Source organism: Toxotes jaculatrix, chromosome 1 (assembly GCF_017976425.1).
Source record: "Toxotes jaculatrix isolate fToxJac2 chromosome 1, fToxJac2.pri, whole genome shotgun sequence".
In the NCBI taxonomy this organism is placed as follows: domain Eukaryota; kingdom Metazoa; phylum Chordata; class Actinopteri; family Toxotidae; genus Toxotes; species Toxotes jaculatrix.
The window spans coordinates 29,742,386-29,766,688 of NC_054394.1; the positions used below are offsets into that span (position 1 = coordinate 29,742,386).

A 24,303-nucleotide genomic window follows, 5' to 3' on the forward strand; every position below is an offset into this window, starting at 1 on the left:
GGTTTTCACTGGAGCCGGTTTTGAAACTTTGAAAACAGTGCTGGACAAAAAAAATCACTGATTATGATTCAGTGATTGAATTTTTCAGTCAGCATCCACTTTTCTTTGAGGCAAATGTATGACCAGCTGCTGCAGGGACAAAAAAAAACAAAACAAAAATGGTGGAATATTTCTTTAACTGAGATGTAATGAGAGACGGCCGTGTCCAAAGAGAGAGGTGCAGCGCTGCTGCTGGTCAGAGGAGTCTTCTGATACAGATCAATGGAAACAACTGAGACCAGTGGAGCCAGAGACTCCCTGCTGATTCAATTTACCATCTCTGTAATTCACATGATCATACTGCTTCTCAGCCGACACACACACACACACACGCACACACACACACACACACACACACACACACACACACACACACACACACACACACACACACACACACACACACACACACACACACACACACACACACACAGTGGAGCAGTGGCTGTGATGGGATGTTTCAAGGGCAAATGCATGAGCAAAAATGATTAACAAAGGAAATATTTCTGTCATTTAGATCACATTAAAGATTTAAATGGAAATGAAATACAAGTAAAAGAGAATATAATCATTAATAAATGACAACAAAGTTTAGCATTTCTGCAAATTTGCAGAACTGAGGGAAACTGCACAGTCGGGTGACGCTTCTCTGGATTCGCTACGAGTCATTTTATCCATGGTCAGTATAAAAAATATTGATTAGAGCAGCTTTAAGTTTGTGATGTGGCCACGTCATCCGTAAATGATGCAGATATGTGGCAATGTAAGCCCTGTCCTCTTCACTGTCTCCCTGTGGAAGACAAATAGATCTCACGCCATCAGGGACAGAGCACCAAGACACAGGACACAGGATTTAAATTTTAAAAAAGGTGGGGATTTTATTTATTTGTAAAAAAAATTATTATATGATTCCACGGAAGATCTACGAGCATCTGTGCAGATGATGCTGAACTCAAACAAACTGCCTCTGAGACTGTAACATGTTCATTTTGTAGTTTGACTCCTCGCGACTGCATAAATGTCAATTTAAACTGTAATAGTCTTCATATAAAAATACAAGCAGAGTCGAGTCTCCATTCATTCAGAGCTGCATCAATTATTCATAAATGCTCCTGTCGGCTGTGCAGCTCCGGGGATCGATGCCTCTGTAATGTGGACTGATATGAGCCCCTGGTCGAGGCCTGGCTGCAGCAGGTTAATGGCCCGACTGGATTTCACCCACTGCTTCAGACACTTCCTGGGCAAAACTCTGCATCACACCCGACTGGCACACTTTACAAGACCACGGTAAGTTGCGTATATGTAGGTACAACTGATTAAATGTGTTTAGACTGTTTATCTTTGCTGCTCCTCAGCATGTGTCCATCACTGGAGTTAGATGACACGAAATAAGGCTTTAGGGCTGAGGTGCAAACAACAACCACTATGACAGAAACTTAGTTTAATGCAATTCAATTCAATATAGCACTGACCCAATACTGTATTAACTCAGTATAACACAATACTAATTAAAACAGAACAGTTTACCCATGAGTACCATGCAAGAGATTCTTGTTTTTATTTAAAGACCATGTTACTTTACAAACATGGCGACACTGACAGCTGTCTTCCTTTCTGGAAAAACAAATATTTAAATGAAATCAACTCGACTGTCAGCTTCGCTCAGTGAGTAACTATTGATGTGATTAAGGTAGAGTATTGCATAAAATCAGACCACAAAACAAGCTTCCACTTCCACGACAGTTTTTCTCTCTTTGGTTCACCTGTGTGTGTGTGTGTCCATTACTCTGCTGAGTCTATTACGTGCTGTCATTCAGTGGATGTTTTGTGTGAGTGTGCGGTAAATGGTGAGTTTCTGAGAATCTGTGAATGACAAGATGAAAGTGTTGCATAGTAACAGTAGTCCTCCTTTGCTGTAATGAAATTACACAATAACTAGAGCTAATGATGCAGCAAATTACTTCAGGAAGTAAAAAATTTAACAGAAACAAATCTTTTTAGAGCTTTTAGAGGTTTTCTTATAGAGAGAGTATTATAGATGATTATTTCCTACATTGATGTTTAGAGTTTTACTATACAAATGTAGAAAAAGGCATCTTGTCTAGTCTCTAAAGAAGGACAACTGTATTTCATTATAAACAACTGAACAAAATATCACTGCAGTCATCTTTTATAGTGCTAACTAGTTGTGTTCACATTCACACAAAGTTCAGACAGTTTGGTTTAAGTTTCTTTACGACTTTGTTTTTAAATTTGCAGTCAGATAAATTGATCTGGTTGTTTGCCAGAACATGTGCCGTTATCATCCTGCCGGGCTGTGATAATGTGAGGAGCATTAAATATTCAGTTAAGAGGAAGTTGAGTGTCACTACATTATCTGAGATGTCAGACATTTATTGATGACTATCCTTTATCTGTTAGAGCTGAAAGGGCACACACACACACACACACACACACACAAAGAAACACTAAAACCACTGGGAGTAATATTATTTGTCTGATAGATGTAGTCTATTTGTTTCATGAATTATAGATCTTCCAAAATGTCATCCAGGGCGAGTAGCCTGCACCGACTCGCACGCTGTGTGCATGACACCACCTTGACGGATGAGTCCTTTCAGCGGCACTTGCTGGAAGTTTTAACTGGGAAACTCAAAGGTTATTCAATCAATAAGTGAAGCTTTTTAAAATGCGTGGTTGTTTCCTCTTCTGGGCTGAATTGTTAATTAGGCAGGGTCTGCTATGCTGAGGCAGGTAACGTGTAAGTCCACACTGGCTGCGAGTCGACCTGAGGAATAATCTGTTTGTAGTTTGGCATATTCCACACACGGACTTAAACAGATTTAAAGCTCCCCATGAAATGTGCTTTGATGCTTTAAGTTAAGCTATGGGCCTCTAATGAAATTAAAAAGACTCGAGTGAGCATGCAGAAATAGAATTACAAGCAGAAATAATTCACTTTGGGAATGAAAAAGCACTCTCCGGCTGCTCTGGTTATCTTTTATCTTTTTATTTTTTCAGGAGATGGAATTCGTCAATGAATGTGTAAAGGAGATGTGAGAGAGAGAGAGAGAGAAGAGGATGTCTCACTGCCATTAACCTGAGACCACCCCTTACGCCCCACCCACCCCCCCCTCCCGGCTGAACCCAACTCCACCTCCCCTCATTCATTCAGACCCGGCCCTGCCGGAGAGCAAACTGCTGCCCCCCTCGGGGATTTGGCATCATAATTATATAGGAAGCAGAACAGTTTTCTGTCTCTTAGAGCTGGAGAGGCGGCAGGCTGGTCACACATGTCGGCGAATGTGCAGCAAACAGCTGGTCATAACATGGATGTGGAGCCTTTCTGACATTGTTTGGAAGGTAAGATAATCTCTCTTGTTAATCTTCAGAGAGTTAATAACAACAGAGAATGATTACCAGGCTGTTTCTGAACTCTGCAGTCTTAATCTGATTTGTTGCCATGGGAGGCGATCGGAAAAAAATCAGAAAGACTCAGCATCTTCGTCTAAAACCAAATGAATAGATAGCAGCCCTGCACACACACATTATCGAAAGTTTTTGAAGCGTTCTTTTTTGGTTAGGGTGGAGTATCAGAATAAAAGATTTAGTGCGGCTCTATGAAAAACATTTAATTCTCATCAGCGGGATGAGTTGGAGCACTCTATAGAACAATTAAATTCCCACCTGAAGTGATTCTAAAATGGATCTTTCTGGAACAAAAAATGTTTTTGCAACAATGCAAGTCTGAAATGATTTTTTCTGTTGTTTCACTCATCAGTGGGGCTTTACATCTGTGAGACAGTGGGACAATGTTGTATCTGTTTTTCTTACCTCCCTTTGACTAATGCACAACTCTATCTAAAGCAGCCTTTTGATAACAGACGACATATTAAATTCCTTGTATTCATATTCTTTCATGAATGTGTTCATGATATGGGACATGGTGCTGTAACCCTGTCACGACTCTGACATCTGTTTTCACAGAGTAAGAAGAGGAAGCAGCCATGTCGGAGAAGAAGCCACGAGCCTCAGACACACGTCCCAAATGTGGTCTCCGCAGTTGGAGTGCGGACAGTTACATTTGGCGGGGGAAGAAACGCTCCCGGAGCTCTCGTGGTGGGTTGAGTCCCGGAGGGCTGGAGGCAGAAGGGACAGAGGAGCTGGGAGTCCGGTCAACATCCTGTCCAAGGCGGCGCAGAGAGAGAAAGTGTAGCTGCAGTGCTCTTGGGGACGCATTGACGTCTGCAGACATTGATGTAGTATGTCGGAAGGCTTTATCCCGGCGCTCTCTAAGGCAGAAGTTTCAGGATGCTGTGGGTCAGTGTTTTCCTCTGCGCTCCCATCACCACCACCATCATCATCATCACCATCCACCAGGCTCCTCGAGACCCTTCTCAGTGCTCTTCTGGTCCAAACGTAAGATCCACGTCTCAGAGCTCATGCAGGACAAGTGTCCCTTCTCGCCCAAATCTGAACTGGCCCGATGCTGGCACCTTATAAAAAGTCATGCAACCCACCCAAGTGCACTCAAGGACATGGAGGCTCCCCTCAAACCCAATGTATCATCTTCGTCTACCTCTCCACCACAGACACCCCTCTCCTGGGAGGACATCTGCTGCTCCCCTGGGCCTGGAAGCACCAGTCTGGAGGACTGGGACCCTTCTTGTCCACATGGGGGAGCAGAGGGCAGTTGTGGTGACACTGAATACATCTTGGTCCCAGATCTCCTCCAGATCAACAACAGCCCCTGTTACTGGGGTGTGTTGAACCGCTTTGAGGCAGAGGAGCTGCTGGAGGGACAGCCAGAGGGAACGTTTCTGCTGCGAGACTCTGCCCAGGACGAGTTCCTCTTCTCAGTCAGCTTTCGCCGCTACAGCCGCTCCCTGCACGCACGGATTGAGCAGAACGGCAAGCGTTTCAGCTTCGATGTGCGCGACCCGTGCATGTACCGGGATCCCAGTGTCACTGGACTATTGAGACACTACAGTGACCCAGCCACCTGCCTCTTCTTTGAGCCCCTCCTTTCTCGGCCACTACTAAGGACCTTCCCTTTCTCCCTCCAGCACCTGTGCAGGGCTGTGATATGTAGCAGCACCACCTACCAGGGCATAAGCAACCTGCCGCTGCCACCTCAGCTCAGGGACTTCCTCCGACAGTACAACATCAAGTGTGAGGGGGCCTGCGCTGTGTGACAGTCCAAATCAGGTCTCACACCATGGAAGGCAAATATAGGACAAGCAAAGACAGGTTCCTTTGGCAAAGAGGCAAGAACATTGCCAAGTAGTTTTGCTGTTGCAAATCCTTGAGGTCTAAAAGCTTCAGAACTGGAGGGTTTTTTTTAAAGATCTTGCTGCAATCAAGAGAATGAACAACCAAACCTCCAAAGGATCATGAACCTTCTCTACAGGTCTGAATCCACATTCACCACACATGGACATAATGTCCTGTCTGTCATCCAAACATTCACTACCCTAAAAGGAGTAGGGATGCTCAAAAATCACCAAGACATGAAGCTTTAGCTCCCCACGTTTTGTGGAATATTGACTCTTGGAATTGGGGCACCTTCCCTTTGACTTCAATTAAATCAGAGTTTTCTTGAATGGGAATCTCGTATCTCTAGTGGGCACTAGAGGAACTGCACCTTTCATGGTACCTTGCTAAAATCTTCTTTCATGTACCTTAATATCATAACGTGATGCTTTGCTATGGTCTTGTCCTGTACACGTCGAGTGCTGTCAACAGTTAAAGGTACAGAGACTCCGACTGCCTCTAGTTACATCCAAACATCATTCTTCAGCAGCTAACTAAACACAATTCTGTGTTTCTATCTGGTTTACAAAATGGGCTCAAACAGTGTGGGCAGGCAATATGGGTGAGAGAAACATAGATTCACACAGACAGAAAAAGATTTTTGATGACCTGATTCAAATACAGTAAATGTCACAAAATGTCACCTGTTCATGCTGTTCAAACACAACTGGGGGCTTCTAATGAAGACTTGAACTCATTCAGTCAGACTGTCTTCCTCTCTGCAGCCACAAGATGGCAGCACGACTGCACTGAGCAGAGGTCTGGGAAGACTTCAGCTGCTTCACTTGTCTGTCTTCACACCACTCACCTGCTTCTTTACCGTTCAGTCTTAGCCTTCACAAGTATTGTTATCAAAAAAAAACTGTTTATATGGTGGAATGGAGTACAGGGTACCCTCAAAGTATCTGAATCACTGTGATACCCCTTCCAAGCATATATTGTATTCACCTCACTGATACACAAACCAATAAATGCCATTTACACTGCCTCTGTATTACGACTGTTCCTCAGGTTTTTGTCATCTCTGGGCCGATTTAATCGCGGTGGCGCTCGTCCACGGCCGGTGCTGCAGCTGTGGGCTGTGTCACAGTCAGACAGGCTAATGGTATGGAAAATGTGGCTTTTGAAGAAGCACACTGAAAACAATTCATCGCCCTCTCCGCAAAGGACACCTTTAAATGCCAACGCTTCACTGGAGCAAATGGAGAGATAAGGACATGAAAAAGACTGTTTCCTCTCATAACTGGAGTGGAATTCAGATTTTTCAGTTGATTTATGTGTCATTCAGCCTCTCCCCCTCCAACAAGGAGTGAGAAAAGGAAAATCTTCCCTGGAGTGGCTCATATGAATACAAAACAGCGCATGAAATATTCATCACATTCTTCATACAGCCACTAGGTTTTCAGGTATGAAAGGTTTTTTTTTCCTTCAGTACTTGTCCTACAGATATCAGCATTTTACTTTAACATGCTTAAATTTGCTGGTCTGTTGTTTAATTTTCTCCGTTTCCTGTTCTTATCCTGTTCATCAAAGTAATGTTAGACAACAAATTAGTCTCAACAAATTTGAGACTGATTTCAACCATAAATAAACACATTTTAATCCTCAATTTTTACCCATCACACCCTCAGATTATCTCAGAACTGTGCTTCCAATCAAAGGCTCAACAAGTCTTTTTTATGGACTGTTAAATTCTATAATAATTTGCAGAGTTCAGCTCAACCATGAATACAGGAAATTAGTCCTACTTTGAAGTGAAGTCCGATTTTACACAAAAATATCAGTTCGAGAACTCTGAGTCCAGAATATAATGTTAAAAAGAGTTTAAAATTATGTGGCAGGGGTCAAAAGCCTTTGTTACCCTTTGTCACCTTAAAGCTTTTGTTTGTTCTCAGAGCTCAGGGTGCCTTGGGGTTTATTTTTTTCCTTTTTATGCCATTGTTGTAGCCTTTGTTCATTTGTTCATTCATTAACTATTGAACAAAGATGCACCTTCTTTCTTTTCTGAGTACACTCAGCTTGTGCTGTATGATGTCTAAGATAATAATTGTTGTATTATGGGAAATGTAGGGTGCAGCATTTTTTTCAGCTTCAGGAACTAAAAGTCAGGATGTTTCGTAATGTGCAGCTTCCATTTTGACCATTAAAAACATTATCTCTTGTGATTCCCCCAACTTAATGGAAGTGCAATAACTGGTGGAAGTAATTAAGAACTAGACAACTTTGTGCAGCTTATGAACTTAGATCTTTATCTCACACCCATTTGTCAGTGTCTCTGTCTGCCTACATGTAAATGCTCAGCCAGTGGACGGAGTCCGGAGCCACATCTATTGATTTTCCTGAACCACACACATGAAATATTAATGTAATCTTGTATGATCCTGTTAGCGAACATCATTTTTCAGCAGCTCAGAGGCAACATCTAGTGTTACATTAGATTCACGGTAACATCTGATATCTGAATCTGACAAATGAAACATTAGTTTTTCTGTTTTGAGTTAATCCATGACTGCTTTATACACCCATGTTTAGCCCAAAATACACACATATCAGGCTTCAGGCCTGTTGTACATGTCCATGCTCTGATTCTCGCTGATTCTTGTACACGATCAGAGTTCAGCGATGTAATATTCAGATGCCAGGCTGCCTGCCAGCAGAGTACTTCCTGTTGCACTAATCAAATCCTCCCTTGAGACGCTGCTCAAACAGGCGAGCGGACAGTCAGCCACCGCCAGGTCAGGTTGTCTTTGGCAGCCTAGGAAACAGCCAAGAGGTGCATGTACTGTATATTAATAGCTGCTCGGATGACTGAATAATTAAATGAAAAGCATTAGCGAGTGAATATTTGTTTCTGGGTGTGTTTGTTTGACCTCTCACTGTCACGTTCAGGCGCTACTGCAGCATGAAAAAGAGGTCTGAAAAATAACATGTTGAGCTGAGTCACAGGTGATGTACGGAGTCTTTTGTATATGTGCAATGAGAGCGATGTCAAATGGAACAAGTTCCTCACTGCCCAACATAAAACAGACAAAAATATAAACCATGTCTTGATCTGCTCATTTCAGTGCAAATATTTTTTAAATTGTTAATTAAAAAAGAAAAAAACTATTAAAAACAAATATCAGCAAAAACAACAGCTTCTAACACTTCATCAGTAAAATGTGATCTGGCCTGTGGGCATGTCTGAGCAGCATGTGAACGACCTTTAACTGTGACAGTTTGCATGGACGTCTCTGGGTGGGATTAATGATTCATTTACACTGCATGATTATTGTAGTTCATTTTTTAATATACAGTGTATTACAGGATGATGTTCACGATACTCTGCAAATTGTTCCTTGTTTATAGGGAAAGACAGCCTGTTGATGTATGGTGCAAATTTAAATTACAACAAATTTCTCTGTAGACCAAATCATTTCATATACAAATAATATGTTTAGCCTACAGATAAAACACCATTCAAAAGTTTTAGAAAACATCGATTTTTCCAGCTGTTTTTTTACATAATTCATAATTCAGCTTTATGGAGTTTATGTCCGGAGACTGTGCTGGTCTTCCATCATGTGAATCTACCATCTGGCTCTTTTCTTCTAATGCTTCTGGTCATTATCTTGTAGGATGAACCCTTGACCCACCAGTCTGTTCTCCCTTCTTACTTGTCTTTTTTTCCCTCACCAGTCTGATGGAAATATATACGGTACTACTTCCTGCTGTTCAGAATTCAGAATAATGCATCAGAGGGTACAGGAGCACAGTTTGGGCATGTAAAAAAATTATATTTAAGAAATTATAAAATTATTTAAAAAAATAAAAATCTGGCTTACTGATGATTAAAATGATTGTTGTACTCTTGTGGTAGAATAATACCACCTTGCCTGATGTTCTTTATCTGTTAATTACGTGACAGAAAAAAATGAATGCAATTTGACAAAACACATTTACAACAAATGAGCTCAATATAAACTTAATCAAGAGAAGGGACCAGGGCCAACAGCTGATGTTCTACTTCAGTGGTGCAAAGTTTTAACAATTTAGTTCCAGGTTCCAGCCCTGGATCCTGTTTCTCAATAGGTGGGTTTCACATGACGTCACGACGCAGCGGCGCGAGGGCGCCAAATTCAGACGGAGGGCAGGAAGTGATTCAGCCGTTAGCTGACACACTGAGAATCTACCGAGTGGAAAAAAATGTTTTGTGTAGTTTACCGGTGCTCAATTCGTTCCAATAGAGAAAAAGAAAAAAGCTATTACTGGGTACCAAAAGTAGTCACACACAAAGGTGAGAAATATAAAAAACTTACAGAACAACGCCGTTAAAGGTGGATCTTAAACCTATGTCTGCGGTCGGGAGGAGCAGTCTGCTAATGCCAGTGTCTGCAGTGACCACTTCGTCAAAGGTATGTTAGCTAGCTAACTTGGTTTTTGTGGCTGTGTTTATATCATTAGGTTGTCGCTTAATGCTCATTTACATAGTAATAACTATTAAGTTGCCGGTAGTCTAATATGGACTTCAATGACTGTCATGTCATACATTAGTATTTCTATGTAGTTGATAAATAAACCCCCTTGTATCGCTGTAACGTGTTTGTTGACATTATAGCCGCTATTGCTAGCTGCTTGCTATACATAACCGGTATTAGAATAAACACTCACCCTGGCGAAGACCAAACGATAATCGTCCTGGAGCCGTTTGGAACCAAGGTTGTGGACCCACCCGCTCACAGAAAAGTTATATGCCTCCAGGCTTTTATATGCTTTCATTTGCTGTTTTGTATAATAAGAGGTCTGAAGTACGAGATAATTGGTGATCTCAACAGCCGCGATTGTCGGCAAATCTCTAACGTCCGTGGAAAACTCGCTCATTTTCATGAAGTACGGGTCACATCCAACATATTGTTTGATTAATTGTGTGTATCTCCGTCTCGACACGGGATCTAAACCCGTACAATATGGACTCTCTGCTAATATTTCCTCCATTGGCTTTGACATGTAACTTACTTCCTATCCTTCATGTGAAATCGCTCCGCCTACGTGCGTCATCACGATCACGTGACTGAAACCCAGCTATTCTGTTCTCATTTCAAGATTTACATAATAAATATAAATTTACCAAAATAAATTTTGATTTTCTACATAATGTGTCAAAATATCCCCAGATTTGTGCAGAAATGGCGCCTATGCATTAAAGAAACACCCTAAATCTGCCTCATGCAGCGTAGCTCCAACGTAGGAGGGGTTAAAGACGTTTTGCGTCGTGACGTAGGTGGCGGGAGTTGTGACGCTGCGTTTCCTTGTTTTTTTTTCAACGCAGCGCGGGAGATTGAGGCGAAGAGGATCGAGTGTGTGGAGTCGCCCGGGAAAGTTGTAAGTTGTCAGATTACTTTCTTCTCAGATCGTAGATGAGATCATTTCTGTCTGGTCCGAGTTAAACGCGTCGGGCTGTAAACACGATCCGACCCTCGGGTTTGAACCAGCGCTGGGTCGTTAGCGTTAGCTAAACTCTTCAGCGAGCAGGTTATCTGAGATCAGTGGCTGTGGTCTACGGACGTGTCCCTGTTGTGTGTGAGCCGTTCGTGTGTTAGATCTGTGTTTGTGTCCCTCTGTCCGCCAGACTGCTGGTTTGTGTAAAATGCCGTGTGAGAGGAAGCCGATGCGCTACGGTCACTCCGAGGGACACACCGAGGTCTGCTTCGATGACCGGGGGAAGTAAGTCCGATGTTTTCAGTTAAACGATTTTAAAACTGCTCCAGGACCAAGTAAAAAGTCCTGCAAACGTTTGCTTAACCGTGTTAGTACTATCAGCAACATGTACGTAAGGTATCAGAAGTAAAAGTAGCTGTTACCTTTAACTGATCAGTTGTTATATACACTCATACCAGAGCCGATGCAATAAATGAAGGTTAAAAGGTTCAGTTTTTATTTTATTTGTTTCGTTTTGTGTGTATGTGTATACTGTGTGTGTAAATGTAAATGTTCAGTACAAAAGTTAATTTGTCGCTGATCCAGTCAATGAAATTAATTAATCTGAAACGTTTCCTGCACTTAATGTCAAATGAAATGCTCAATCAGGAAAAGCTACCTCCGTTTATACTGACAGATTTCTCTGCTCTATGGTTTGCCTCCCACCTCTAACTGTGTAGAGTGATTGAAGGAACCCACTGACTTAAAACTAACCCACAGTGCACTTTAACTAGACATTTAACTTCACATGAAAGTCCTTATTCTGTTGTACAGGATTAGAAGTAGATTTGTTTCAGTAGTTCAGTAAATCACTAATCTGTCTTTGATCAAATTTTCCTCAGGTTCATTGTAACCTGTGGAAACGATGGAGATGTTCGGATATGGGAGGGTCTGGATGATGACGATCCAAAGTTCATCACAGTCGGTGAAAAGGCTTACTCTCTGGCACTCAAGGTCGGTCCTCCGCCGCCCTCTGGCAGATTTAGGTTGTCTTGAGATCTGTGATACTCGACTCGTGATGTATGATTGATTGTAATAAATCAACACGTTGTCAGTGGTGGATTGAGGCGTGTTCTTTCCCTCGCAGAACGGTAAACTGGTGACGGCAAGCTCCAACAACACAGTGCAGATCCACACGTTTCCTGATGGGGATCCAGACGGTATCCTGACCCGGTTCACCACCAACGCCACACACGTCACCTTCAACAGCAGCGGCTCGAGAGTCGCCGCCGGGTCCAGGTACTCACTCAAAGTGCTTCACATTAAACAACATGACTGGAAGCAGGGGAGGAGTGCAGGCCTGGTTCAGTCTAACACCAGCTCTAAAGCCACTAGTTAACACACCACATCTCTTTAGTTTAATTCATACAACAACAGTGTGTGGTTTTATGAGGAGTTATGTGACATAACTATTTGAGTCTCCACTGGTTCTCTGACACCAAGAAAACAGGTAAAGCACACACTGTTGTTTTTACACTTCTGTTTTTGTGCAGTGCTGATGGACTTTTTACCTTTGTTCAGAGTCAGGGTTCTCCCCCTGTTTCCAGTCTTTACGCTAAGCTAAGCTAAGCTAAGCTAAGCTAAGCTAAGCAGGCTAAATGTAGCCTCAGATTTAAGGCTCAGACGTGAGAGTGTTGGCTGTGTGTTCACCCAAACCTCTGCATCACTGGCAGATCACAGTTACACAGACTGGTCCATTACTGTGGACAATCTCCAACCATACAAGAGTTAACACTGCTGAGATGTGGGGGGTGTTTCATGAACCTGAATTGTAAATATATATTCAGCTCAGTCCAGCTGACTGGGCTGATCCATCGCTTCTTCCTGAGATATTTTCCACCGGTGATTTGATCTCAGCGCTGAAACACGAGCGAATGTCACTTTTACTTTGTCAAACCATGTGTGTTCACTCCTCTCCGGCTTCTCCTGTGGCGGCCCGGTGAAGCCGTCGTGCGTAACGTGTGTGTTGTGTTTCGTTGTCGTGCACACTATGACTAACCCGGGCTATGATCTCATTAGGCTCGGTATTGTTGTTCCAGCACAGAATGAGCTGCACACAGCGGTGTACCTGAATGATATTTCCGCCTCACAGACAGAGCAGCACTTTGGATTGGCTTATGATTAGACTTGATTGGAGATAAACGTCTGTTTGCTGCCAGAATTGATTTTCCCTGAACAGGTTTATCACAGCAATAAAAGCGCAGAGCATGGCTCCGTATTGATGCTGCTGTTTTCACACTGGTAATTTCTGTTGTGATATTGATTGTGAAAATTCAAGCATCTGGGGCTGTCGGGGCGGATTTGGCATTTGCATTCTGGCAGACGCTGGAGGAAATCGGGATTATTTTTGCTTCTCCTGTTCATTGATTTGACAATTTGTGCTCGTGTTGGTTCAAGCTGACGTCCCCCTTCCCCTCGATTCTGCCGCAGCTCGCTGGCAGTCGCTCACGTGTTAACACGGATTCGCCTGCACATGTCAGCAACATATTTATTCTCAATTTCTCTCCTATCTTCAGTGACTTCATGGTTAAAGTGGTGGAGGTGTCGGACAGCAGCCAACAGAAAACACTCCGGGGGCACGAAGCACCTGTCCTCAGTGTCACCTTTGACCCCAAAGATGACTTCCTGGTGGGTAAACCTCTTTACAAGCAGTTTACAAGTGTTTTCACACGCTGTATATTCTGTGCTTTATTAGAGATATTAGTCACTGTAATCATTCAACAAGGATTTTTCTCTGAGTTGAATATTTGGGGATTTTGGGGATTTTGGGGATTCTGTTGATCAGACAAAAAAAAAGACGTGGAGACGTTGTCTTGGAGTCCAGGGGACTGTGATCAGAACATTTTATAAAGCAAAAAACTAATTGATTAATTGAGAAAATCATTGGCAGATGAATCTGTAATGAAAAAAAAATGTAAAGATGCTATACGAATGAATTTGTCAGTAAACTTGTCTTTGTGAAATGGAAAAGATGGAAAACATACATGTGTAGAAACTGATTTCTGGACCAAAAAAACCTCAGAATCAAGTTTCAGCTTCTGAGAAATATGAGAAAGTGAATTTGTCTGGTGGATGTTAGCAGCCTGAGGCACATTGTCAGGCTCTTATCATCACATCAGTATATCACTGCGGTATAATTCCTCTGTTATAGAAGATGAGTTAACCCGGCGCTGTTTTAAAGCTACAGTTGTAAATGCAGTGTAACATGTGACCTAAGCTGACTGGATGTTGGTTTTGTTTCAGGCGTCCTCCAGCTGTGATGGCTCTGTCGTGGTTTGGAACATCGAGGAGCAGGTATGTCAGCGCTCTTTCTGACTTTATGAAAGTTTTTTTTTTTTTTTAATTTCCCTGTGTGCTGATCCACCGTGTGTCCCTTCAGACTCAGGTGGTCAGTTGGCCTCTGCTGCAGAAGACCAATGACGTCAGTAATGCAAAGTCTCTGTGTCGGCTGGCCTGGCAGCCCAGGACGGCAAAGGTCAGTGACACGACTCTGTGACTCGTTCTGTATGTTCAGTTGAATGGCAGAGCCTGGAGGCTGTCATTACATATCTGTCATTAATCAGTGTTAAACAAAAATAAGATTATCTGAGAAGCAGAACAGAACACTAATCGTAAAATAACAGAGAACTGTCTGTGTACGTTCAGTTCCTCGCCGTTCCTGTGGACACGAAGGTGCACCTGTACGAGCGAGGGTCCTGGGATCACGTGAGCACTCTGTCAGACGACCTGCTCACACAGGTGAGATCCAGTCAAATACACACTCCTGTGCACGGTCAAGTGGCGTTCAGTAAATGGCCCCGTCGCTCTGTGCTTCGGACTCAGTCCTGGATGACATTTCCCTGTTTTCTGTGCAGCCCATCAACGTGGTGGCCTGGTCTCCGTGTGGGCAGTTCCTGGCAGCCGGCAGCGTGGGGGGTTCACTGACACTGTGGGACGTGAACAGCAAGCTGTGTGTGGAAAGGTGTGTTGAACAAGTTCTTATGTTTATATATTATGCTGTTTGTTAGAAGGTGAGGCGGTGAATTAAAAGTTTGCGACGTTTCAGACACGTCTTCAGTGTTGTTTTCTGGGGGAGTACATGAATGTGCTCATAAAACATCATGGCCGTCTTGTTTTTTTTTATTTTTTTTTATTATTCTTATTATTTTTAAGTTTTATTTGACAGGGACAGAAAAGACGGACATGCTCCCATAAAAAGAAGAAACAACCACAGCAATGTGGTTTTCATACTGAAAACACTGGAAAGACGCCCGTCATGTTATCCCAGAGGACACATGTCTTGTTTTATGCACCTAACAGCTAAACCAGTCGTTCAGGATCTCTACAGTTGAGGTTTTCTCTCCTGTTGCAGGCAGAAGCACGAGAAAGGCTTCACGGTTTGCGGTTTGGCCTGGCATCCGTCAGGCAGTCAGATCGCCTACACGGACACAGAGGGCTGCCTGGGTCTGCTGGACGGACTCGGCACCTCCTCATCAGACACCGGCGTCACCAAGGTAACGCCAGATTTAAATGTCTCCTCCAGCTCAGGTGTGCGAACTGCAGGATGGTGATAGGCTGGAAATTAAAAGGCAGCGAGTGGCTGATGTTTTTTCAGCTTCTCTCTATCTGTGTCAAACCGTGGACGAATCTGTGACTGTGGACGTCCTCTCATTAACATCATCATCACTCCTGTCCCCTTCAGGAGGCGCCAGCAAAAAAGCAGACGAAAGACTACGATGACCTGTTTGATGATGATGATGATAGACTCATGGATGAAGGACTGAGCGACACCAACTCGCCAGTAAAGAAACATGTCGCTGGAGACGACGACGATGACGACGATTTCCTCATGCCAGCCACCGGGCGGGTGAGGAACAGAGGGGCGATCCTGGATGATGAGAACTCTCTGGGTGAGTGAAAGACGGGTTGAGTCTGCGAGCGAGCGAGCGAGGGGAGGGGTGGGAAGTGGTTGGACACAGATGGATCCACAAACAAACGCCAGACGGTTTGAACACATGTAAAACATGATTTCCACTTTTCATGTGTGTCTTCGTTTAGACACGGGATCACTGAAACTCGGTCAGGACAAATTCGGGGACGATGACGACACAGGCAGCGCTGTGGTGCCTGCGTCTGCCCCTCTGGTGCCCTTGCGTCCCGTCTACGAGGGACCCCTGCCAACGCCTCCCCAGAAGGCCTTTCAGTCAGGCTCCACGCCTGCACACCTCACGCACCGCTTCATGGTAGGACACGCTGACAGATGGAGGCTTTGTGAATAAAACTAAATAAAAATTAAAAAATAAATCAGCCTAATTGTGCCTCAGGTGTGGAACTCAGTGGGAATAGTGCGAGGTTACAACGACGAGCAGGACAACGCCATCGACGTGGAGTTTCACGACACGGCCGTACACCACGCCATGCACCTCACCAACTCGCTGGGTCACACCATGGCCGATATATCCCAGGAGGCCGTGCTGCTGGCCTGCCCCAGCACAGACGAGCTCGCCAGGTGAGCCTCTTATATCCTGCTCGTGTTTTTTGTCAGTTACTTTAGCAAATCTTTGAACCTGCTCCTGTCTCTTCACAGTAAGCTGCAGTGCCTCCACTTCTCATCTTGGGACACCAATAAGGAGTGGATGGTGGACCTGCCGCAGGGCGAGGACGTCAGGGCGCTGTGTCTGGGTCAGGGCTGGGCGGCGGTCACCACCAGCGCACTGACGCTCAGGCTCTTCTCCATCGGAGGCGTTCAGAGAGAAATCTTCAGCCTGCCTGGACCTGTGGTCTGCATGGCCGGACACGGAGAGCAGCTGCTCATTGTCTACCATCGGGGTTAGACACACACACACACACACACACACACACACAGACGTAGTGTGCTAGACGTAGTAGAGAATGGGTATTCAGGTGTCTTTCTTTATTTTTTACCACAAGTTTAAAACATGCGACAGCAGCTTGTGAGTCTTTTCTCCCCTCAGTCTTTGTCTATGGGAAAAGGGCTCGAGACTCTGCAGACTCTACTGAAGCGTCACACACACTTTGACAAGGCCTTATGTTGATGCGTGCGTCTCATTTTACATCATCAGCTACAGGTTTTGACGGCGAACAAGCTCTGGGTGTCCAGCTGCTGCAGTTCGGGCGGAGAAAGAGACAAGTCATCAACGGCGAACCCCTCCCACTCTCCCATAAATCCTACCTGTCCTGGCTCGGATTCACCGCCGAGGGTCAGTCAAGAAGGAGATTTTTTTTTATGCTCTTCTTTTAATTCACCTTTACTTAGTTTAGATGTATTAAATCAACACTTTTAACAGAAGAGGCATTTCCCTCTGATGACTTGCTGGATTTTTAAGACGACGGCCTGGCTGTGTTTTCAGGTACCCCTTGCTACGTGGATTCAGATGGGGTGGTACGGATGCTGAACCGCTCCCTGGGAAACACATGGACGCCAGTGTGTAACACCAGAGAGACCTGCAAAAGCAAATCAGATCACTACTGGGTGGTCGGAGTGCACGAGAACCCTCAGCAGCTCAGGTGAGCTCTGCTGGGTCTCGACACGTTCAGGTCGCTGCACTGCAAACGGGAACTGCTGTGCTCGGACAGAATACCAGTGCCGACATCAGAGCTCCCGCTCTGCTCACGGCTTTAATTTTTCCTGTCTTCATGTAGATGGGTTCACACACAGACCGCCTCTGATCATAAAACATTTTTCACTCCACATCCACGCACATTTCACACTGATGTGATTTTAATGACAAAAAACTACTTTTCAGTACAAAGGATGTGATTTTCACGCTGCGTACAGAAGTAAACTGAAACCAGAGGCTCTAAAAGTTTAGGTGTAAATATAAAAACTTGCAGTAAGCTTTCAGGGAAACAGAGATAAATAACACTGAAGTATTTGATCCTGGTCCCTGATGAAATCTTGTTTTTTTTTGTGTGTGTGAGTTTGTTTTTCGCTATTTAATCCAGTCTGCCTGTGTGTGTGTGTGTGCGTGTGTTTGTCCTGTCAGGTGTATCCCATGTAAAGGCTCCAGGTACCCCCCCACCCTGCCCAGACCTGCGGTGGCCATCCTGCCCTTCAAGCTGCCGCTGTGTCAGACCACCACAGAGAAAGGACAGATGGAGGTAAACACACCAAACGCACCTTAGATGGCTCAGACCAGTATGCTTGAGATGGAGGACATACAGTTACACACTCCTCTGTAATGTGAATTATAAGCACCCATCCAACCCGCCGTCCTCTGTCGTCCTCCATCGTCCTCCAGGAGCAGTTCTGGCGTTCAGTCCTCTTCCACAACCACTACAGCTTCCTGTCCTCCAGCGGCTACGAGATAGACGAGGACGGACAGAGTAAATCACAGAAGGAACAACAGGAGCTGCTCATGAAGATGTTTGCGGTGAGTATGAAGAGTCTGAGCTGTGATATCACCTGCAAACATCAGCTGATGTAGAAGAGCGCGTCTGTACCTCCTGATGGATCCGTTCATGATGTTTGCTTCCAGTTGGCCTGTAAGCTGGACAGGGAGTTTCGCTCGGTGGAGCTGGCGGAGATGATGACTCAGAACGTGGTGACTCTGGCCATTCGATACGCGTCTCGATCCAGGCGCATGGCCCTCGCCCAGCGGCTCAGCGAGATCGCCCTGGAGAAAGCCAACCAGATCCAGGAAGAAGAGCCAGAGGAGCAGGAAGTGGAGCCAGAATACTCCAGCATCAGACGGACTTCTGGGTAATACTGAAACTAGATCTGTCGCTTTGACTAAAGCAGTGATATAATTACTTCCACACCTTGTGTCTCACCATCAGTGTTAGTCAGTGACAGGATGTGTATCTTAAAACTTGCCGTGCTCCCGCAGAGGGAACGGACGTGTGATTCACAGGCTTCTTGTCCTCACAGGTATGGCCAGAGTGAGGTCGCAGGAGGACGTTACAGCAACAGACATAATCAGGAGGAGGAAGAGGAGCAAAGAGAAGAGCTCGCTGAGGAAGAGGACGGACAGGAGATGGAGACCGAGGAGACAACAGAGACCAGGAAACGTCAGTTCCACCTCTTTTCTTCATTTCCTCTCCTGTGCAAACTGTTGTAGGTGCTGAAGGAGAGATCAGGGCTCTGTGGATCACCTGTTTGTGTCAGTTCTTCATGACTCTGGTTGTGTGTTTGGGATCGATCCTGCTGCAGAATGAATTTTGGGCCAAGCGGGCGTCTCTGTGATTACTGCTGATGATGAATAAGAATCTAAAGGGGCCTTAAACGTTTGCTCAGTGCCTTATATTCTCTGCAGAAGCAGCAGATGTGAGTGAAACCATCTAACGTGTCTCATGTCGTTCATGTCTCATCCTGTAGGCGTGAATCCGTTCGCTAAAGAAGCAGGCTCACCTGAGAAGGTGTCTCTGACTCCAAGTGAGTAAACGTCGATCAGAAATCCATATGAACAAAAGTTTAATTTGCAGGCGACGATAATTATGATCAGTCGTATCAGACATCCAACATTTATTTAGAGCAGCATCTGTCCGTCATTATGAAACATTAAAGCATCATGTTTACTGTGTACTAACATGGGTTAGAGGGCGGGGCGTTGTTAAATCGTTTTAATATGAACGTGGATCTGATTTCTCTCATTTGTTTTTCAGTTGGTAAAGTAGGACGTGCAAATCCTTTCAAGGTAAGAGCTCGACACATCTCGACGGCAGCCTCATCTGATTTTCCTCTGATTATTTGATGTGAATATCAGGTTATTGATTTCGGTTTCCTCAAAGAAAAAGGCCTTTGAAGGTATTAAAAAAATCTTCAGTTTCATTTATTTAAGCTCTTAAATATTTTTTTGCCGTAGGAAGGACTGTTACTTGTACAATGTTTTTTTTTGTGTGTGATTCTTTTTAGAAAAAAACTTTCTAAAACAAATCTGCAGTGTTATTGTTCGAGGTCGGGGCTGATTTTAATTAACAAACTAACTACTGATTGCATTATTAGGACATTTTATTATTTGCTGTTGGGAAGTGCTGAAAAAATGTGATTTAAAAACTTCAATAAGTTCACAAACTTCTATTGATAAGGAGGAAAGATATATCGACATCTTCCACACGTTGGTCGATTAAATTTCATTCTGTGTTGTATAATAAAGTTTTAAATTGATCTTGGTGAATGCTGAAGAAACCTTGGAACATCCACAGTGTTAAAGGTTTGAATGGGATCTTCTCAGGTTCTTGGATCGGGGAAACCGTCGGCCTCGTCTGGTCAGCCCCGAGCGACAAACATCCTGGACAACATGACATCGAGCAGGAAGTCGGCTCCGCTCGGCGGCTCTGCAGGGAAACCTAACAAGAGTCCCGTCCTCAAACCGCTGGCGCCCAGGCCCAAAACAAAGGTGTCGTCATCACCAAACGTCTCCTCTGTCGATGTCTCCGTGCATGTCTTCCATCTGTGCTGCCAGACTTCAGTATAAAACTGGAGATATTTACTCATCAGTGTTTTCTGTTGATAATTTCCTTCTTTTCTCTCCAGACTCAGTCCACCCTGCTGCAGATGACTGGCTCAAAAGCAGCCAATAAGAAGACTCAGGAGAAGATGGAGCCGACGGCAGATCGGCAGAAACAGCCGGACGTCCCGCCTCCAGCCTCGCCGGCAGATAACACCGAAAATAAGAGGTGAAAGATGGAATTACCAGAAACATCTGAAACTGCTGCTGCTGCAAAAAAAGGCAGATTCTTCAAATGGATTAGTTTTGTTTTTTAAAAAGAGACATTTTCTGACTCAGTTGTGTCGCTGTCTGTGTCTGTTCAGGCCGAAGACGGGCTTCCAGCTGTGGCTGGAGGAGAACAGGAAGAGCATCGTGGCCGACCACCCTGACCTGGAGGAGACAGATGTCATCAAAGAGGGCATGGGACGCTTCAGGACGCTGTCAGCAGAGGAGCGACTGGTACGTAACACTGAGGTTGATTACATCCTGAGGAACCTGGAGTCGTAGCTGAAAATGATGCTTTAAGAGCAGTGAGTGTGAACCCGAACGGTAAACAGCTGTGATCTCGACAGATAAACAACGAGCTGAAGCAAAGCTCCGTAAATCTGAGCTGCAGGTGCAGATTCATCTGTAGGTTCATCACTACGCTTTAATTAGAATTCCAGCTGTGGTTTGTGAACATAGGGAATCAAATTTTCTGCATTTTACATCATTTCTACAACAAATCCTTAAACAGCTTCTGCTGCTGATTCCACTTCCATCTGTTTACTCACAGAACACAAATTTACACTCTGTGTTTTCATGATTTTTTTTTTGAAGCAGCTGACTAAAACCACAAATGTCATCTTCTCCCTCTGAAGGCAGTGAGCTGTTTTCAGTTCGTCCTGCTTTGATCTGGTTTGCACTGAAGAGCAAATTGACCCGTGAAACCCGTCAATTAGACTGTGAGAGACAGCGGTGATTATCAGCCGCAGATCCGTTGGCCCCGTCCTCACCGCGCGACCCGAAGACGCGGCACAGGCGCTCAGCTGTTTGGGGACAAAAGGGACTGAACATCTTCCTGTTGCCAAAACACTAAACTGATTGATTTTATTTTAATGTCTGATGGTTAAAGTCTCCACAGACTCAAAAATATCCAGATTCTAAAACACAGCCTTCGCTCGAACGTGACGTCCTCGCCCACGATGCCAGCTGTGGTCAGCTGTGAGGTGAATAAATGAGGGCGGTCGTGTCGGGTGGTGGTGACACACCTCATCCTTTCATCCACCTGAGTGCTAACAGACGTCAGTCTGTGGGTTTGTGTAGTAGTCCTGACCCCGCATACATCAAGACTATCAGCAGAGGCTGGATGACACTCGACAGAAAGAAAGGAAAGAGGAAGTGGATGTGAACCGGAGGGGGGAGGAAAGGGGAGGAGGAGGAGGAGGAGGAGGGGATGAACGCCTGTTGCCCTGGGAACTGTGTTCAGTGTGTTTTGGCAGTGAGGGCACAAAGCATTGATCTTATGATAATCCTGTGTGAGAGACAGTGAGTGGGTCAGTTGTTGTAAAGGACACTTTCAGTGTTCATTTGTGTTCGTCTCCTTTTTTTTAAAAAACAACTTTTCATCTCTTTAATTCGAGGAACAGCACAGTCAGGAAGTCAGAGCTCAAAGCAGCTTCACCCTGTTTGGTCCTGAGTCCAGGTTCCACCAGTCCACTTCTTCTCAAAGGTCTGAGAATGGGCTCATGTAGACTTCCTCCTGGACTTCCTGACTTTGTTTCCGTCTTCTCGCCTCTGCCTGTAGCATCGCGCCAAAACCATCACGACCTCCTGCAAATTATTTTTTTTATAAAATTCAAATGAATTTCAGTAACGACCGAAGCTTTGACTCGTGGTGCTTTTCAGCCGTGAGACGACCCTGCAGGGGGCACGTTAGCCTCAAAGCTCGTTAGTGTCTGACCCTGGGGCTGTGTGTGTCTGTGTGCGTGTCTGTGTGTGCCTGTGTGTACGTCTGTGTGTGTGAGTTGCTCATAATTACATTATTTTGTCCGAACACAATAAAACGACGATTGAATGGTGAGACGTCGCAGCTCGAACCATCTACCAGCTCTGTAACGATGCTGTTTGTGTGTTTGCTTGTTTGGATATGCATGGGGTTAATGACAGTGCTTCATCGGGCGCTGGAGGTGAAGAGTGTGTGTGAGTGTGTGTGTGTGGCCTGTGCTGCTGCCAGTCCACTCACCAGGCCTGATGATTCATCCCAGCTCCATTACGTCCAGGAAAGCGCTTCCTTTTGTCTCGACTGGGGGAGAGAGAGAAAGAGAGAGAGAGAGGGGGGAAAAAAAAAATAAAAGCACGAGGAGGAAAAGCGCCAGCAGGCCAAAGAGATGCAGCCTGTCAATAGTGATTATACATGACAGGATGCAATTTCAGACCGCACGCCTGAGTGTCCGCTTGTTGTCCACTTGTGCGTTTAGTCATCGTCATGTAGGTGTTTGGAGCCTGGATACAAACAGAAGAACAATACGATTTTGTTTTGTTCCTGTTCGATAATTAACATGTGCTTTTAATGTCCTTTTTCTTTTTTTTTTCCTGTCGTTCAGTCATGGACGGAAAGAGCAAAAGGCCAAACTGGAGACGCAGCAGATCTGAAGAAGAGGAAAAGAACAGCAGAAGGAGGAGGAGATGCAGAAAATGAAAACGGACAGGCAGAGGCAGATGAAAATAACGCCAAGAAGAAGAAATCTGTGGATCCGTCCTCCAAGCTCTCAGCATTTGCATTTAACAAAAACTAAACAGTGAATTTGTTTTGTTTTAAGATTAATGTGTGAAAACAGTCGAACAGTGGATCCTGTCAGTGGAAGGGGATCGCTGAAACATGTTTGGGTTTCCACACGTGTTAAATCTGTTCTCTGTGTTGATGAACATGTTCTGTGACGTGAGTTTTAAGGCACTTAAACATTTAAAACCTCTAAAAACTCACATTCACTCCAGTTTCAGTAACAGCGGGCGTTTGGTTTTGTTTCCTGGTTCTTTACACTTATTTCTAATAACATATTACTGTATTTTAACTTTTGAATAAATGTAAATGTTCCTTAGCTCATGTCACGTTTTAGACTTTAATTTCCTTTTTTTGGGGATTTACTTGAAACACTGTGTTTTTATTAATGTTGTATGTTGTGTTAAATTAATCAGCTTCTCTGCACAGCTGGTACCAGAACTGTGTGAACCTCTGTGCTCACACTGGTACGGATCAGCTGTCCAGTGACAGATCCAGTAAAGTTGATTTAAAAAAAAAAACAAACTCCCTGTCCTGATAAAAACAGAGAAAGGAAGCTCGACTGTAGCGGAAATGTAAAAAATAAGTGTAACATGGATGCAGACGATATGTGGAGAAGAGTCTGCAGCCATGTTAGCAGCTCTGCGAGCTGTGTACTAGCCTTAGCATGCTAACATGCTGATGCTGTTTAGTTCCAAACACAAAGCACCGCTGAGGATGATGGGAATGTTGTTATTTCTGCAGTATTTGGTTATAAACCACAGAACTGGACAAATTACTTTTTCTTATATAAATGTGTATGAATATGGACAAATAATTATAATAAATGTGCAGAATAACAGAATTACAGAGACAGAACAGACAACTTAGAACCAACCGGTTAGTTAAGTGAGTTGTGAGGCTTAAATATTAAATAAGAAAAGAAAAAAACATGTATTCATTAGAGTTAAAAAAGCTCATCCGTCAGTATAAAGGCACCACAAGTAAAGTTGGTCTGTTTCAGATCAGTATTTACTGTGACCTCCCCACCCTTTGTTCTCCCCCTACACCTGCACACACCTTCTCAGGTACCTGTCAGGTCTGGTGTTCCAGCATCTTCAACTTGTCTCAGTCCATCTGTAGATTTAGTCTGTCTCAGTGTCTCTGTCTCTCCATCTGATCCCAGACCGACTCCATGATGCTGAGATCAGGGCTCTGCGGGGTCAGACCATCTGATGCAGGACTCCTTGTCCTTCTTGTCTCTGGTTGTATGTGTGATACAGTGAGTTCATGCTGACTTTATTTCTGTATGTCCACTTTTTT

At 44.3% G+C, this 24,303-nt stretch overlaps 2 protein-coding genes across 2 annotated transcripts; both read left to right on the plus strand.

The window, feature by feature from the left end:
- The first annotated feature begins 3,311 nt into the window (after positions 1-3,311).
- Positions 3,312-5,234, plus strand: socs4 (suppressor of cytokine signaling 4). The gene is made up of 2 exons (XM_041040546.1): positions 3,312-3,402; positions 4,027-5,234. Exon 2 carries the CDS (start codon positions 4,047-4,049, stop codon positions 5,232-5,234), a length of 1,188 nt encoding a protein of 395 aa, XP_040896480.1. The 5' UTR covers positions 3,312-3,402; positions 4,027-4,046.
- Positions 5,235-10,667: 5,433 nt separating this feature from the next.
- On the plus strand, positions 10,668-23,435 carry wdhd1 (WD repeat and HMG-box DNA binding protein 1). The gene is made up of 26 exons (XM_041034349.1): positions 10,668-10,713; positions 10,961-11,055; positions 11,652-11,763; positions 11,897-12,048; positions 13,326-13,437; positions 14,053-14,103; positions 14,189-14,284; positions 14,455-14,547; positions 14,664-14,770; positions 15,161-15,302; positions 15,491-15,698; positions 15,847-16,031; positions 16,113-16,297; positions 16,376-16,617; positions 16,872-17,009; positions 17,160-17,316; positions 17,796-17,910; positions 18,051-18,182; positions 18,288-18,511; positions 18,680-18,819; positions 19,127-19,183; positions 19,414-19,445; positions 19,983-20,147; positions 20,285-20,427; positions 20,564-20,699; positions 22,826-23,435. The coding sequence occupies exons 2-26, from the start codon at positions 10,979-10,981 to the stop codon at positions 23,015-23,017; spliced, it is 3,393 nt and encodes a 1,130-aa protein (XP_040890283.1). The 5' UTR covers positions 10,668-10,713; positions 10,961-10,978; the 3' UTR covers positions 23,018-23,435.
- Positions 23,436-24,303: the final 868 nt, after the last annotated feature.